At 37.1% G+C, this 18,039-nt stretch overlaps 1 protein-coding gene across 1 annotated transcript; it reads left to right on the top strand.

Annotated features, from left to right (window-relative positions):
• The first annotated feature begins 5,442 nt into the window (after positions 1-5,442).
• IL21 (interleukin 21) lies at positions 5,443-12,500 on the top strand. The gene is made up of 5 exons (XM_077770905.1): positions 5,443-5,610; positions 5,719-5,754; positions 10,097-10,252; positions 12,114-12,191; positions 12,288-12,500. The coding sequence occupies exons 1-5, from the start codon at positions 5,443-5,445 to the stop codon at positions 12,309-12,311; spliced, it is 462 nt and encodes a 153-aa protein (XP_077627031.1). The 3' UTR covers positions 12,312-12,500.
• Positions 12,501-18,039: the final 5,539 nt, after the last annotated feature.

The following is an 18,039-nucleotide window of genomic DNA, read 5'->3' as shown; positions in this document are numbered from 1 at the left end:
CTATTTCCATATACTTCTATCTCCATATATAATTCTATTTTATACAATATTTACATATCTATATTCTTTGATATTCTATGTACATAGAAAATGAGCCTAGAATAATACACAGTAAACTCTCAACAGTGTCCCAGGAATGAAAATTAGGCAAGCAAAGTGAGTAGTTTCATATTTTGCTTTTTATTTCATAAAATTATATGTATTTTGAATTCTTCGTTTTATGACACAGATGTATTACTTTTGTAAATAGAAGATGAAAAGTAGTTAATTTTCCAAAAATGATCCTTATTCCCAGAAACAGAAGTAAGTGTCCAAAATGAGGACTGCCTTCAGTCTGCAGACTCCTCTCTATGAGATCCTGCTGTTGCCCTTTTGGGAAAACAGTTGGGGGAGATTCCTATTCAGGTTATTAATATGGGCTCAGCATACACCCTAAAAAGAGGACACAGTGAAGACCATTTAAAAATGTTTTATAATCATGTGTCAGGGGCTGCAGGGCCAAGAAAGAAGATGTTTATAGCCACCCATCACTAGCGAGTGAGAGAAGAGTGTTTCTTTGATCATAGACGTTGGACAGGATGTTACATGAGGCTGGTGGAGCTTATCACATCTCCTGATGTGAGGCTGGGGTGGAGCTTGGTTGATGGAATAAAGGACATCTGATCTCTAGCCTCACTGAGGCTATGGGTATCATAGTTATGTAGAGACCAGCCTAGGCACAAGCCATTTGTCTAAATACCTTTAGTTTGAAGCAGTGCTACGTATTAGAATACCTTAATATTACTCGAAACAATGGAGGCCTCTCTTCCCAGAGCTTGACGTAGAAAACATCTAATTCTACCCATGAGAGGACGAAGCAAGTGAAAATAGAAAGGGAGTATGTGACACATGATGATCCTAAGGAAAGGCTGCAAGACAGGACACAGGAGCTGGGCCAAATAATATCCAGCACAGCTTTGCCCTTACAAAACCATGAACTAGCAGCATTCATTTCCAGACTTCAACCCCTCCTTCCTTTTATTCCTCTTACCCTCAGCCTATTTTTCCTGGCTGGAAGCCTTCATTCAGTTCCCAGGCTTGGTTCCTATCCAGAGCAGGGAGTCTCTAAGCAGAGTCCATTAGGCAAAATTTTTAAAATATGTCCATAAATCCCTGTAGTGGATGACTAGAGCTTCATACTTTCATGGTGATGGCCTGGATTATTTTCCTGGAAAGAATGCATGTGGGAGAGCCCACCACCTCATTGCAAGGTGCCACGTTAATATAGAAGGTAACTAAAAGCTGTGTGCTTGCTATACAACTATGGCATCCAGACTGCTGCCCCTCAGCGTTTCCCGTATAGAAAGTTTGGAGCCACCCTACACTCACACAGTGGTGTATGTATGCAGAAGAAGCATGGATCACTCTGTCCTTCACAGAAGTCCCTGGAGCTTGGAAAATAAAAATAGCAGCTGCCTGGTATTTCCTTTGAGAAGTGGATGAAATTTAAGGTTTTCCTCTTCCCACAAACATAGACACCAAATTTTACAAGTAATTTCAGGAGGCTCTTGGTCCTCTCAAATACATTGACAGTGGTCCTTGTGGGGCCAGGGGAGTCCATAGATGCCAAGATAGACTCTCTTGTGCTAATGGGGAAGGATCACGGGAGGAACGGCACCAGGGTTTTTAAATAAACGAGCTCAATTGGGCCAAGTGTAAAAACAAGAAATAGTTGGCTTTTCATTCTCTCTCCTTTCCTCTGTCATCTCCCTTTTTTCTTCCCCCTCAAGAAAAAATCCTATATCCTAGTCTTGCTGTAGGATATAACTAGTTGCTCTTGAGGCTTAAATGTGACCCCTTCCAGACGAAATACAGTTCTGGTATAAGGTGACACATACTTTCCTAAAAATCATTGCACTATACAACATTGCACAATAACAACCACAGAGCTTATGGGGAAAATGAAATTAGGGGCACAATACTCAAAAAAATGTTGTCAGTGACACTTTAAAATGCTGATAGAAAACTAATGAAAAAGAGAGCAGTTTTACACATGTTAAATAGTTAAGAAATATATGAATACTACAATAAGTATGGCACCTTACCTAGAAAAAGACCTGTAGTTTGCCCATGGAGGTGAGTGTTGGAGCTATTGAGAAATGGCAACAGAAGGTTTTCGAGCACAGAAAATTGTAACACCAGATGTGGATGAGTATGGCTTATGATGTATCTGGTCAACTGAGGCGGCTGGGGGATGTGTGCAGCATGTGTGTGCATTTTGTGCATTCCTATACAGTTTAGGTCAGCTGGAGGCAGTTTCCTGCATTCATTTAGTGTTTCTTAAAGATGAAATCACACATAGGCAAACACAAAGTTCTTGTTATACTCAAATTGTTCCCTGGTATATTTAATCAGTGAAATAAATTCTTATTTTTGACACAAGTGTTACAGCAGAACTAAATCCAGGTTATAAAAATGATTACAATTTAAAGAATAAAAGGCCATTAAGACCCCAATGGAATGATGCCATAATTCCATCAGTGAATATGTAACTCAACTAAATCTGAGTCTCCTTACTCCCACCCTAAATTCCATCTCAACATAGTGATAAGTTCAAGTGAAATGCAACTTGTACTCCATAACTTGGCAACGTACTGCCAATCCTAAGCAAATCCTCCTTGGTGCTAGAAAGAACTTGTAACAATACACATCAGACTTCCTGAAAGTCTTCATTATACATTTTTATACTTATCATCCCATACCATGTGGCAGCCAACACTAATCTTCCTTCCCTCTTCTCCAGCATTCTTTGTCCCCTCTATATGCATCCATCAAAAGCCCAGCAAACAAAACTCCAGCCTTTATGGGTTCTCTCATTACCCCTACCTCTCTTTCCCACCTTCTTCCCAAGAGTAAGAACTCTCTCTATACATAGGTGTAGTACTTTTCTATTGCTGCTGTAACAAATTGCCCCAGAACCAGTGGCTCACAGTTCTAGAGGTCAGAGGTCTAAAATGAGCTTTATAGGGCTAAAATCAGGGTGTTGGCAGGCTGCACTCTGGTAGGCTCCAGGGGAGAACTTGTTCCTTGCCTTTCCTGACTTCTAGGGGCTGACTGTATATACTGGCTTCTGGCCCTGTATCACTCTGACCTCTGCTTCTTTTATCACATCTTCCCTGCCTTCCGACATGCTTGCCTTCCTCTTATAAGTGCCCCTGTGATTATACTGGGCATACCTGGATAGTGTGGGATACTCTCACATCTCAAGACCCTTAATTTAATCACATCTGCAAAGTCCCTTTTGCTGTTTAGGAACATACAAAGGTAGTATATGCACAGGTTTCAGGGATTAGCCTACCACACCAGCAATAATGTTCAAAGTGCTTCACAACTGATATGCCATTTAAAGCAGGTTGTCTGATTCTCAGAAAGGTCTTAGGTCATAATGCTGCCGTAGGACGCTGCAGATCCTGGCATGCTGGTTGATGGACAGTAGAGAGGGCTGGGAGATCTCAGGGAGGGACTTGGGTTTGTAGGGTGTTGGTGAAGCACTCTGGGGATGTAAGGAATGGTTCTCTCTAAGCAATATGAAAGACTTTCCACTTTGTTACAATCAGCACAGCCACATGAGTGCATTTTGGCTAACCGCTGACCTGCCATCCTCTTCCTTATCCACAATCAGTGCAAAAACTTTCTGGGATTTTATCATGTGCTGTATTCACCCCCTTTACTTGGAATGTCTATTTAAGCCTCACTACAACCCAGTGATTAGCTCTAAACTTCCTTTCCTTTTGTGATAACATATCGGGGGTCATATGTGCTATTAATGGCTACGGCCTGAATTTGAACTTTTTACTTTAGAAATTGCCCTCTTAACCACTGTGGTTAGGGTCTACAAGGAGACTCACATCTCTTTAGGCAGATCAGGAAAGCAGGTACAAAGACTGTGCAGGCAAGGAAGAGGTATTAAGCGACAACACGTAGTCCACATGCATTTCATAGGTTTACAAAGAACCATCTCCTACAGAATTTAATGATTATTGGGAGGGCTTCTATATCATACAGTAAGAATTCTTATCTACTTTGGAAGCACCAAACCTGAATAGTCTTGAATAGATATTCTATAATATAATATATTATAATATATATATTATAATAAGATATTATAGAATATATTATATTANCTCTAATTTATCTTGGCTACATAACAGTCTAGAAAAAAATACGGTTGCAAGCATGCAATGAAACAGATGAAGAAATAAATGAATAAGTAAAATCTATAGTCAAGACTTTTATTTGTAAGACCTAACTGACTGTGGTACAAAACTACTTCTGGTTAGAATATTATATTTAACCTTCTCAAATGGGTAGAGCAGTAGGGATAGAAGCAGCAGTAGAGAGGAGGATGATAAAACCACTTCTGGGCTTTTATAACCTCTACCTGGTCATAGTTAGAAATATGTTGCTCATCCCCAGATGAAATAATATCTAATAGAAATAAGTGACACTATCCCTCACAAATAATAATTTATAAGTATATTTTATTTTGCTGTTGAAAAAGTTTTTGGTTTGGACAGGAATGAATATTAGTGCCTTTCATTCATTTAATTGATGCATTATATAGAAGAGATGAACATTAGAGAGGTTTGGTGGTTTTTTTTGCTTTTTTAAATGAAGGTAGAGTGAGATCCTGATTGGGAGATGGGATGAACTTCTTTAGGGTCTCTTAGAATCATTTATGATATATATATAAAACAGATTATGTAAAATGTTAGAAGCCAAGATTAATGTTATTTAAAGATGCTGTCAGGGAGAACTGTAAGCAAATTGCACTTTAAACCCTTTAACCTCATTAAAAGCCTAAAATATTCTTGCTAGTTTGGAAAATACTCCTGATATTTAAAATTTCCTAAAATGTAGCTCCCCCCCCTACCTTTACAATGGAATACTGGATGATTTCAGTCAAAAGGCATAGTTATTACCATAAGAAAAAGTCCTGCAAGAAAACACATGTAGCCACTTTACTCATTATTGAAGTGCCCTTATGACTGTTAGAGGGAACAGGTAAGACGCTAGGGAGGCAGAGAAAGAGAGATCAAAGTGTTTTTGTTTACTTCTTTGAAGTTTTGTAGTACCTACTGTTTACCATGCACACTTCTTGATTCATGCTGAAAATTGGAATTCACCCATTTCTCTTTTTCCTGTCTAAGATGCAGATGGGGCACATTTCGTTGACTCCATCAATCCCTGCCCCCCACGCATTAGCACATGCACACGTATACCTAGCCAGTGGAAAAGAAAAAAGAGTTACTCACATTCATCCATTTTACAAAGATTTCCAGGCTGCAATGGGAGGGCTCTACCTCTCCCTGAAGGATGAATAAATAGGTAGCTTTACTGACAACCTGTTCACAGTCAAACTGCAGTGAAAACTGAGACCAAGCTCTTGCTTTACTGGCACTTATGAGATCCAGTGCTGGCAACATGGAGAAGATAGTCATCTGCCTGATGGTCATCTTCCTGGGGACAATAGCCCATAAGTCAAGCTTCCAACAGCAGGATCTCCTCTTGATTAGAATGCGTCAACTTATAGATATTGTTGATCAGCTGCAAAATTATGTGAATGATTTGGTAAGGCCATACTTGTCACAATGAAATTTAACTATTATTCTTCAATTAATATAAAAGGAGCTTTTTGACTTATAAAAATAACCCAGAACTAATTTTCTTTTGCTGTAGGAACCTGAACCTCTGTCAGCTCCAGAAGATGTAAAGGTAAGACCAGTTGAATTTATTTGTGATAATATTTGTGATACAAGTTTTTAAATCCAATTAAGGAAGCCATTAACATAATTATCTAGGAATATACTTAATTTAAATGAATTTGGGGGTTTAAGAGTTGATAAAATAGTTATTCCTATTTTGGTCAAATATTCACTGATTTACCAGCAAGCCAATTATAAAAACACTATATACCTTATAAATATATTTTTATCTCCAAATACCTCTAAGAGTCCTTCCAAGTAGCACTGTTTGATACAGAATAACAAAACTAGAAAATAAATCTATTTCATGATCAGTTTCTGAATAACGACCAACTAAGTTTGAAGAGCCCTTGTAGAATAAAAGTTCTTGGGCCTTCCTTTGCAAACCTACCTAAGAAATATAGACACACACCGGAAGAAGCAGAACTCACCTTTTAATAACTAGAAAGAAAGAAAAGAAAGGAAGAGAGAAAGAAGAAAGATCAGATTACAGGAACAGCATGGAAGAATGGTAGTATGGAAATCAAGGCTGTCCTTTAGAATATAATTCCATATACCTTGGCCTCAGTGAGTCTTGTCTTTGGCCTTTGGAGAGGTCTTTCAAAAGGATTTTTTTTTCAAAAACTCATCCCATTCTTTTAAGCCACTTAAATCCATTAGGTCCAAGGAAGAAAACCCCTAACATATAGTTCAAGAGGGCTGCGTGCTGATCTTTTCCTTAGTAACTTCTCTCTAGTCTTCACGTCTGGTACCCTGAGGATAGAAATGCAATTAGGGAAATGTTTTCATTGTCTCAGACCTTTAACTGCATAAATTAGAATAACTATAAAAGTGCTACCAGTAATTAGGACACTACAGAGGGAGAGACATATGAAGGTACATTGCAAAGAAAACAATTATCGTAAATGACTATGTGTAAAAGTTTAGAAAGTGAATGAGTCACAACCATTGCTTTTCTCTAAAATTCACTCTCCAGCTCTGAACTTAACCACTCTCATTTACTAGGTCCTTTTCTAATAAGCAGCATCTAAAATGAAAGCAGCACATTCAGCTTATTGGAAAGCTTTTTCCAATAAGTGAGAATATTTCTTAATTGATGACCTAATTATCAAAACATACATTTTCAGCATCTCACGCATTTTGTTTAACTGCTGTGGTTAGAGTACTTTTAGACTAACCCTATCTATAACTTGCAAAATAAGAAATAAGAAAGATCTCCCATTTTCTAACTTGAGTTGATCCATTGGGTACTTCCTTTGTTAAATATCTATGCTTTACTAAAGATAGAGGCTTTTTATCTTACATCATAATGAGAAGATTTCGTCTCAGTGACACTGTTACCTATCTGACAATCTTATCAAACAATGCTATCTATGATACAAGTGAGTAATAGTATAACTAAGATCTTTAAGCTAGGCTGTCAGGCAAACTTAGGAAGGAAGAAAATAATTAAAGGCCACACAAACATTATGTCAAGTTTTTCGGGGCTAGCACCAAAGCAGGGATCATAAGAGATTTAAAAAAAAATTAAAAAGTTTAAGGAAAATAAATTTATTTACATGTTGCATGTAAATGTTGATTCACCATGATTATCTCAGATCCCTAATTGGCCTTGCCAGGCGTGGTTCTCTTTCTTATAATTGTATAACCAGTGATCCTCAGCTGGTAATGACTTTGCCCCCTAAGAATATCTGACACTGTCTGGAGAAATTTTTGGTTGTCACAATTGTATGTAGGGGAGTGCTTTCTATTTGTCAGAGATGCTACTAAACATTCTAGAATGCACAGGACAGTTGTAACAACAAAGAATGATCTAGCCCAAAACGTTAATTGTATTTTATTGAGACACCCTGATATAAATCTAGTTGGTGTGTGGGACAAAGGTATCTTGCCCAAGACTTCCTAGTGTGAGTGGCCAGGCCTTTTTGTGAGGAGGAAAAAGTAGGTTAAAAATAAGCTATAAGGAGGCAAATATTTTCAAATATTCACAGCAAAACGACAAAGCCAAACAGTTTCCTTGCAAAAGCAGCACTTGACTGTTCTTTGTTACTCTTACTTTTGATTTCTGTACTGCTCCCTCTATTTTGCAATAATGTAGGATGTGCAACTCCTCATATTATCATGTGTTGAATGATGAGAGAATCAAAGCCTTGCCCTCATAGTTTGCTGTGACCAAGGCATAGCAAAAGAAAATGTTATGCTCCCAGATGGTGGTTGTACACAGGAATTTGGGCTTATCCTGTAAAGCCCATGAGTGACAGGTCATCCATCGCTGTCCAAAGCTAGGTTAATATCTCCATGCCCTTCCCAGTGCATCTGTATGGCAGTTGTCAGAACAGCTCCTCCACTTCTTTTCCTCTCCCAGGCTGCCTTTGGTGTGTGTCTGAAGCCCAATCCAGCAGTTAGTCGTCCTGGACCACACATGGCCAAGGACAGCTCTGCTGTTTGCAGAAAGCACAGAGCAATATACCACCTTCTATTGTCACATGTAAACAAGGAAGGGCAGGAGAGACAGTGCAGCCTGTCAGTGTCCAGATGCCATTCAGAGGCTTTCAGAAAAGCTTTCTCAGGTATAAAATCTTTCAACACTGATCTTGACCATTCCGGCAATATCAAGGGAGTTCATTTGGTAGGGCCCCTATACTTCTTTGGAACATAACTTTCTTTCAACATACCCATGTAAATGTTAACTCAGCAAAATGGGCTTCTGTGAGAAATGCTGGTTTCTCAGATCATCACGGATGAAGCAGTTAGTGTTTTCAGTTTCAGCTGGAAAATTTACCTCTTTAAATATGAATATTATTTTTTTCCAGTAAGTTAAGCCGGTTGTGGTCAAAAAGAAGAGAAAAGAAAAAACTTCAACAAACATGAGCATGTGGTTTTCAAGGAAAAAAAAGTGCTATAATTAACATTTATAAATAGTTTCTATTAAATAAGCATTTTGGCAAACATATGGAAAGGATATTACCTTGCCCTTATGAGAGAGGCAAACTGCTCTGATATGAGGAAACCAGATAAGCTGGTTCTCAGCTTGTGGCTATGTATGCAAAGCAAACCTGACGGGCCTGTGTCTTAATGATGCATGTTATTAATCAACATTCATATTGGGTAAGAATATGGGTTGGAAAATGCAAAGCAGCCCATATGCTATTTTCAGCTGGTTGTCCATGAGAAGACTCAGGTAATTTTGTTATATATGGGACAGCCCTTGTAGGAACTGAGAGAGATTGAGGTTTCTGGTTTTATATGGCAGTGTCTTCCATACACGTTAGCGAGATGAGGATACAGCAACTGGGGTGTGTTGGGGTGCAGATAGAATAGCATGATATACACACATTTCTGAAAGAAAAAAGAAACTTGGATACAAGTTTTTAGAACAGCATTAAAGTGTTTTTAATAAATCTATTTATATTTTGTTTTCAGTATATTCCATTTTATTTTCAGTTTGATTTCTAAGGTTTTTGACTTATTACTCTCTAGTTATTTGACTAAACCAAGAGACAAGGTTTTGATCCTTGTTCTGTCCACTTCTCTATTCTATGAGACACTACCCTAAGCTTCTAAGGAATGGTCCTCCCTCCCATTGGTTGGGCAAGTCTCAAATTCTGTTCCTTGACAACTTGGTTCATGCAGAATCCTACCCTAACTGACCTAAGAGTGTGAATAGGATTTTAGAAGAGTCATGTGTAGTCCATCACAGGTGTACAGAATCTTAGATGTGGAATATGCCATCAGAGGTAGGTAGCCACTTCCTTTACCCAAAGCAGGGGCATTAACTCATTTACTTCATTTGTCAGCTCCACACATATTTATTGAGCATTCACTAGCAACAAGACAGGATGCCAGATGTCGTGCAAGGTAAGATGCTGCTCAAGACATGTCACTGTTAGATGCTTCCATGAACATCTCAGAGAGAAACAAACAAACAAAAAAACAAATAAAAAAAGATTTCTAATTAGACTATAGTATATCTCACCCAAAGCTGCAACCAATCATAGTGTAACTTTTAGAAACTTTGTTCTAAAAGCAAACTAACTCCTTTATAAAACATAAAGATCATGCACATCACCCAGACCTCAAAATGGTATTAGAAATGGAAAAGTTAGGCTCCCTCCTCTTGCCTGTGAGGTAGGGAAATGTCCTCTCTTCTCTAATACAGGATAAAATTTTACATTGCAGGTGTCTCCTAATCAGCCCAAAGATTAAGTAGGGTGTGAACTCCTTCCTCAAAACCTGCTGATACAAACGTAATCTAATACGCTGTAGTAGAAGTAGAAAAAGAGGACTGGGAAGGTCATTTTTACTTTCTGCATAACTTTTGTTAACATACATATAAATTATTTCTTTTTCAGAAACATTGTGAACGGTCAGCTTTTTCATGTTTTCAGAAGGTCCAACTAAAGGCAGCAAATGCAGGAGGCAATGAACAGATAATCAATGTATTAACTAAACAGCTGAAGAGGAAACTACCTCCCACAAACGCAGGCAGAAGACAGAAACACAGACCAGTAAGACTGTCATTTGTCATCTCTCTTATTTGTACTTAAATTTGTACTACATCTCCTACATTACATCACACAGACACACAGACACACACACATTTGTAGCCAGAGATTCCAGTGCCTTCCTTCCAGTTATATGTTGTATTTTTTTATGGGGTGTTTTGAGAACTGAAGTCACTTCTTCCAAATCCACAGACTTGAAAGTGCCCAGAAATTCTATAAGAATTTGCTAACAGTCTCTAGTAGCTGGAATAAGTTGAAATAGCCTCCCAAGGTGAGGAAGTCACTCGGCAGAGAATCCAATTATGACTTAGGAGTTATGTATTTTTCTTTCATCATATGGTCACATCTAGAGCCTAGTTTTCCTAGAAGAAAAAAGATAGCCTACAAGAGACTAAGAAAAATCTCAAATTTTGCCTTCTCTTAAAGAATATTATTGTCCTATACAATCACGGAGTCAGTACTATATTTAAATAGATAGACCTCATTATTTGGCAGGAGAATTTTAATAGTCCCTAGTTTTAGGAGGCCCCAAGACCATCTTGTATATTTCTTCCTATGCCAACTCATAAGCAATGCTGATACTCTCAAGACTAATTCAAGAATTAATCAAAACCAGTGAAATAAGAGATAAGATAAATTACCCCAAAGTATTTTTTAATCATTTCTCTCTCCTCCAAAGAATTGCACATATGATTCAAATGAAATCTTAATGACACTATCAAAATGACTTTTATTTCCTTTGATTTCTTAGCCAGGTTGCAATGTGAGAAGTATCCCTCTAAAATTTCTTTAGACAGAAAGGAGCAGAGTCTGTCTTTGAAACCCAGTAGCAAAGACTTATGAAATGGCAGTGCTGGCATTGAACGTAAAGCTGTCTAGTTAAGCACCTTTATATGGTAGATGGGAAAATGAGACCTCATTATGTGATTTGTCCAAGCCCTGCCAATACTAAGTTGCAGAATCAGAACTAGAACTTACATCTCCTACCTTTCAGTAAAAAGCTCTCACCACAACATCAAATGGGCTTAGAGACATTGAATACCAAGCAATGGCCTCGTGTTTGAGCTCTCAAAAAGAATAAGGATAAAGAAGAAATACCTAGAATTTTTTTTTAAAAAAGAAATAGAAGCTGGGGAGACGCATATGAAAAATTGTTCAATCTCTCTAAAATCAAATAAATGCAAGTTAAGGAAATCCTACTTTCTTCCAGTTAAAAAGTTTAACAATACCCAGCAATAGTAAGAATGCTTTGCATAAATACAGGTGAAACTTTTTTACAATATGCAGCAAGATAAAAATTTTTATTCCTTTAATTTAGTAACTGTACTTCTAGAAATTTCAAATAAAGGTATATATAAAAATTATTCAGAAATGTTCTTGCAGCATTGTATGCAATAGTGAAAAGTCAGAACAATTTATGTGTCCAAAGATAGTAATAGTTTGATGCTACATTGGAATATAGAGCAACAATTACTTAACAGGTAGGAAATGCCTATATATGTTGAATATAAATAAAGCAAATTACCAACCAGTGTAAATAACATAAATGCAAAGAAAAAAAAACATTGCTGGGAGAATATGCATCAAAAGATTGCAGTGGTTATTTCTGAGGATAGGAATTACAAGTGATATTTTCCCATTGTTATTTCCTGAACAATTTTATGCACGTCTCAATTTTTTTCGATGAATATAATTTATATCTCTAATTGANAGTGATATTTTCCCATTGTTATTTCCTGAACAATTTTATGCACGTCTCAATTTTTTCGGTGAATATAATTTATATCTCTAATTGAAAAAAATCTATTTTAACTGAACATTTTATTAAATTGGAAAAATGTTGAACTTTTTTGTTGATTTCTAGACATGCCCCTCATGTGATTCTTATGAGAAAACACCACCCAAAGAATTCCTAGAAAGACTGAAGTCACTCATCCAAAAGGTATGCAACTGAAATTGTATTTAATTTTCTACTTCATATTTATCTATCCAGATTTCTTCTTATGTTTATGTTACTTATGGTATACTATTTCCACAGATGATTCATCAGCATCTCTCCTAGAACACATGAGATATGAAGGTTCCTGAGGATCTAACTTGAAGCTGGACACTATATTACATACTCTAACACAGTAGTGAAACTCACTTCTTGGTATCTAAATGGAGGAGTACAACATATTAGTGATGGGGAATAAGACTCAGATCAGTGTTTCAAGTCAGGATTATTTCCCCCCAGTATGCAATTCTTCAGTTTGATCCACATGCTCTGTGTCTGGTCAACTTGAAAAAGCCATCTACTCCGTTAAGAGTCTGATTTCCTATGTTATGGATTTCTATGATTTCTAAAATTTTTACTTTATATTATTGCCCAAATATGACATTCCTTGATTGGGGGAGAAGCTTAAAAGTTTTTAAGCTTAAAGTTTTTAACCAAAAACACAGTTTGGGAATTTAGTGGTCTTATATTAACTTTGACCTTGATTACCACAGGAATGAGGACTCTGATGATTACTAATTTAAAAGTTTTTTTACCTTCATTCTAGCTGAGAAATATAGAAGCATGGGTCAAGATGAAAAGTTGGTCTTTATTCTTTTAAGGAAATGAAAACTAAGTGTTTAAAGATGTATATCTGAAGAGTTTATTTTGTATCTCAGAATATCTAATGTATAAATATATAGTTTATTTATGTGCCAGGGGATAGCTTTACTAGATGGCTACAAAAAAGATCTTATTTCTTTATTGGGATGTATCAAAAATATTTAAATGCTATAGATATGAATGTATTTATGGAATACACTCTTTTAGTCCTTTTTTCTTTAAATTTTAACATAACTGCCCCAGTTCAAGTCCCCTTATAAGCTAACATTTTAGGCTTATGGAAATGGCAATTAAAATGTATAGAGGGACATATTCAGGTAGTCTTCTGGAACAGAATGCATTTAAAAAGAAGTCTTGTAGCTCTCTTCTCAAATTGTTATAAGATTACATGGGAGCGAGATAGTAACTCCAAATGTCTGTCACCTTTCTTCCTTTCTTCCTTTCTTTCCTTTCTTCTCTTGAAAGTGACAGACACTTTGTGCTTGCATGCTTTGCATAAGGCAAATCCAGTCACCTATATCAAATCAAAATCAGGAGACAAATCAAGGGCCCAAGACTTCTGTCCTAATAGAAAACAGACTTTTGCATAAACATCCCAATCTTTCAACCATGGATAGTAAAAGTAAGCAACCTGCTCTAACTGCCATTTCTTATCAACTCCAGCAGAGTTTATTTAAATATGAAATTAAAAACTCTAGAAAAATAAAATTTTTGTTAGAACGTTATAAGCTATTTGAGAATCTCTTATTGTTAAAATGGCTGTGAACGTGCAAGAGGATGTGGGATGGGAAATACTGTATGTTCTGAGAAGAAAAATTATCTACTTGAGAGTATTTTAAAAAACAAGTACAGATAAATTTATAGTCCTAAAAGATATATTAGCCATCAATTATTTCATCAAATCTCAATGAAATGTATCACCAAAAACAAGGTATTCTATCTTAAAATTTAAAAATGTTATCACAAAGGGATCATGTAAACAATACTGATGATAATATGCATGTAGAACCTACCTATGTGTCAAATGGTGCCAGCCACACTGTTTGGATAAAAGTAGAAAGCAGCCACAAAGTTGACTAGGGAAGAGTGAAGTCTGCATTTCTTGTTTCTGGCTTTATAGTTGGTGACTTCTTTAACACTGTGATTTTATATTTAAAATAATATATTTATTTTGGTTGTTTACTGTTAAAATCTCTGTTCTAATCCTTTGACCAGAGATTCTACCTTAAAAGTAAAAATAATTCAACGGGGTGTTGGTTAAGAGCCTTCACTAAACTGAGTTTAAAGACTCAGGTAAAGATCCTAGCAACACTCCAAGAAAAGCACTGCATTGAAATAAACAAGATGAAGAAGTAAGACGTGAACAGCTCCACCTTCACTGCTCTGTGTTCAAGACTTAAGCAGCCTTCAAAAGAGATAGAAAGCTTACCTATGAACATTACTGTTCACCTACGGATGGTGACACAGGAGGCCTGTGAAATCATGGTCACTTGCTTAAATTTGGGGGGTTTATGTTTCCTTATCTGTACAATGAGGATGTTGGACTGAATCTCTAAGGTCTATTCAAACTTTTTAAGAGTTTTATGTGTCTATGAATGTCTACAGTTCTGGATGTTCTGGATACTCTTACAGGAACATCTAACCATACTTCAGAGTAAAACATTTGTTAAATCTGATGTTCAGGTGCACAGCCTTATTCAATAGCATTTGTAGCAACACTCACTGTAGGAACAAAGAAAATATTCCCTCCTCCCCCCAAGAAAAGGAAGGAAGAAAGAAAAAACAAGACAAAATAATGCTGCAGTAGGTCATGGAAGTTCAGGGAAAATTAATCATGATTTTTACTATTGTAGCTGAAGGTGTCTTCTTTGGACACTTGTATAAACTTGTAGCATTATTATTCTATATTATTGCTCTGTTGTACTTACACTTGCATCTGAGAATTTAGTTTTAATATGAGCTATGTACTTTATAACTTAATAATTATTTATTATATATTTGGTTTTAAATGTTTATGTTCATGGCTTCTTATTTAAGACTTGATCATATTAAATACTTCCCAGTCAGTACAACTGTTTTTTGTGATTCCCTGGAAACCCTTAATTCAATAGTCTTAGCAGAAAATAAAAGATGATCCTCAGTTTCTGGGAGCATATTGTTTTTATATGTATATTGCTAAGACAGCCTTCTCTCCTCACATACTTTCAATGAAATGGAACCTTCCACTTCCTGTCTCCACCTCAAGGATACCACTTCCTTTTGCTGTTTTCCCAAATGTATGGCAGGTCCTGGAGGAATTGAAGATATCCTTCCCAATGCCCATTACACGTATACTCTTGTGTAAAACTCTTTCCTGCTTTGACATTGTTTTCCATTTAGCTTTTCTGTCCCCTTACTTGTTATTGATGATTGTCATCTCCTGGTCTCTCCTCCATCTTTATGGAGGAGTTAGGCATGTTCTTTCCCTTGAATCCAACTTCTGCCATCATCTTGGGGGAAGTTCAGTGCCCACAAGGAGGATTCTGCCAATACTGCCACTTCTCAGAACCTTCACTACCTCAGTTTCTAACACCTGCATCTTTTATTCCATCATCATCCCATTCCCATGGCCAGGTGTCAGACTTTATTGCCTGGAACTATTTTCAGTATGAAATCTTTATATATATAAAGCCATCATCTGCTAGTCTCTTAATTCTCAAACTGCCCTACTTCTACTACATCTGTCCCAAGACCCCATCACAATGGCCAGGACTTTGCCTTTCCCCTTTCTCTCAGTTTATTAATTCCCCCTTTGTACCTCACAGAGCTTAGGCCCTTGATCAATCCCTTGAACTTCATAACCAGCAGCACATACAATCTTCTTGAGTAGCTGCCTTCAGACTCCCTACCTGGCTGTTCTAATCTTGGTCCCCTATTGCAGCTTCAGACACAAGATCTGGCCCTTCATCTTTAAAGACACTTTAAAATTTCCCTATCTGGCTTATTGGAGTCACCTTCACACTTCATTCTCAGCTCTGAACACTCAGACGCTTTCAACATCCTCCCCCACCTATTCCAGTCCACAGGTTAGTCCAGGCATAGCCTTGCCTCATGTGGAAGAAAGAGATATGGATATTCACAGTTAAGTTCATTGAAGGAGTAGTCTCTCTGGTGCCTAGTTGGCTCAGTCAGTTAAGTATCCAACTCTTGATTTTGGCTTAGGTCATGATCTCACTCTTTGTGAGATTGAGCTCTGACANGCTCAGTCAGTTAAGTATCCAACTCTTGATTTTGGCTTAGGTCATGATCTCACAGTTCGTGAGATCAAGCCCCATGTTGGCTCTGTGCTGACAATGTGGAGTTGGCTTGGGATACTTTCTCTCCTCTTTGCTCCTCCTCTGTTCTCTCCTCTCTCTCTCTTCTCAAAATAGATAAACTAATTTAAAAAAGAAAAGAAAAGAAAGAAGAGTTTCTATATGTGTGTATGCTCCTTCAACTTCTATCCATGCTCAAACCATTATAATCTGATTTCTACCCATCCTACACCCTATCTGTGTATTAAAATTGCCCTTTTATTGGGTCAAAATGACCTTCAAATTGCCCAAATCACAAATATATTTAAATCCTTATCTTACTTGATCTTACCATCGCTTTTGTTACTTTTAACAACTCTCTCTCTCTTTTTTCCTTCTTTGACTTTGGAGGGTCCTCCTTCTCCTGAATTTTGTCTTACCTCTCTTACCACATATTCTCCATCTCAGTTGTTGGTTTGCTTTCCTGTGTCCTCCTTTTAGAAGCTGATATTCCTGAGGATTCTGTCCTGGACACCTTTTCACTTGACACTTCTTCCCTCAACAATCCAATGGATTCTTGGTGTTTTAAGCATGCCCCTGTATGTTGTTGACCCACAAATCTATTTTTTTTAAAAAAAAGTCAGACCTTTCTGTATATTCCCAGACCCCTAAATCCAACTTCCCCCTAAATATTTCCATCTTTATCTCCCATGCCCTTCATCTCAACATGTCAAAACTGATCTTATCACTGTTTCTCACTTCCTTGACCTCCTCTACTTTCCAGTATCCCCTACTCTCAATTAATGGAACTGTATCTCCAGCTTCCCTGACTCTGCTTTCCCTCTCATTCATTATAACCAAATGGCCATTGAGCCTTCCTATTTGTATCTCTTAAGTACATCCTTTCTTTTCTATTCACTCTGTCATCATCTTAATGCAGGCTCTTGACAATGGTTAAAATAATTTTTTATTGGTTTCTGGCCTCTTGCCTTCTCCTCTCTCCAATCTATCTTTACATGGTCACCAGAATTACATCTGAACAAATGTAAACTTGATAATAATTTCCCCTTATTTAAAGGCTTTCACTGTTCTTCTTTGGAATAAAGCTAAGCCTAAAGCTGGACATGTAAGCTCCACTTTATATCTGCTCCACTCAGCTCCCAGCCTCTCTTCACCTTGAACTTCACCTTCCAGCCAGTCCCGTCTGCTTCTATTTCCCTGGACACACCATGCTGTTTCATACCTCTGTGTCTTTGTACTTGCAGTGGAATATTTCTCTTCTACCCCTTCCTCAACATCCAGAAAAACCTTCAGGCATCTGTCAATATTCAACTTAGCTATCACTTCCTCCAGAAGGATTTCCATCACCATCTCATTCTATCTCTGTGACAGTATTAATCTCTTCTCACTTTTAGAACTTTCACATAGTTTGGTTATTAGTTTTAATGTGGTATATATATATTTATTGACTGATAGATCTGTTTCCCTTTCCAGAACATAAGCCTCTTTGGTAGAAGAAACTGCACCTTGCCTGCACAGTGCCTTATATATCATAGATAAGATATAGTAGAAAACAGTGTTTAAAAAACTGAATCGAACCAAATACAGAATACATAATTATGCACTGAAATTTTTTTGATATGCATTGAAGTTTTCCTTGAAATCTCTTTCTCTTACCCATTGAATCCAATTATCAGCAAAGCCTGTCAACTCTGTTTTCAAAATATCTCTAGAAGCCAACCACCTGTCACCATCTCCAGCTTCCACTTTGTTTGACTTCACCACCATCTTTCCCTTAGATAATTGTAATATTTTCCTAAATTTGTTTTCCTGATTTTGTTTTTCCTCCTCATCAAAATCTATTTGCAACAAGTAACCTGAATACTCTTTTAAAACACCAGAGCATGTCACTCCTTACC

The sequence above is a fragment of the Crocuta crocuta genome, unplaced genomic scaffold (genome assembly GCF_008692635.1).
Source record: "Crocuta crocuta isolate KB4526 unplaced genomic scaffold, BGI_CrCroc_1.0 scaffold331, whole genome shotgun sequence".
Classification (NCBI taxonomy): Eukaryota; Metazoa; Chordata; class Mammalia; order Carnivora; family Hyaenidae; genus Crocuta; species Crocuta crocuta.
This window is presented reverse-complemented; position numbering and strand designations above follow the sequence as displayed.

Bases quoted from the DNA above. Each gene is read 5' to 3' on its own strand.
- IL21 (XM_077770905.1), top strand. From the start codon at position 5,443: ATGAGATCCAGTGCTGGCAACATGGAGAAGATAGTCATCTGCCTGATG. The intron at 5,755-10,096 runs GTAAGACCAGTT...TTTCTTTTTCAG, and splicing joins CAGCTCCAGAAGATGTAAAG to AAACATTGTGAACGGTCAGC. The intron at 10,253-12,113 runs GTAAGACTGTCA...GTTGATTTCTAG, and splicing joins GAAGACAGAAACACAGACCA to ACATGCCCCTCATGTGATTC.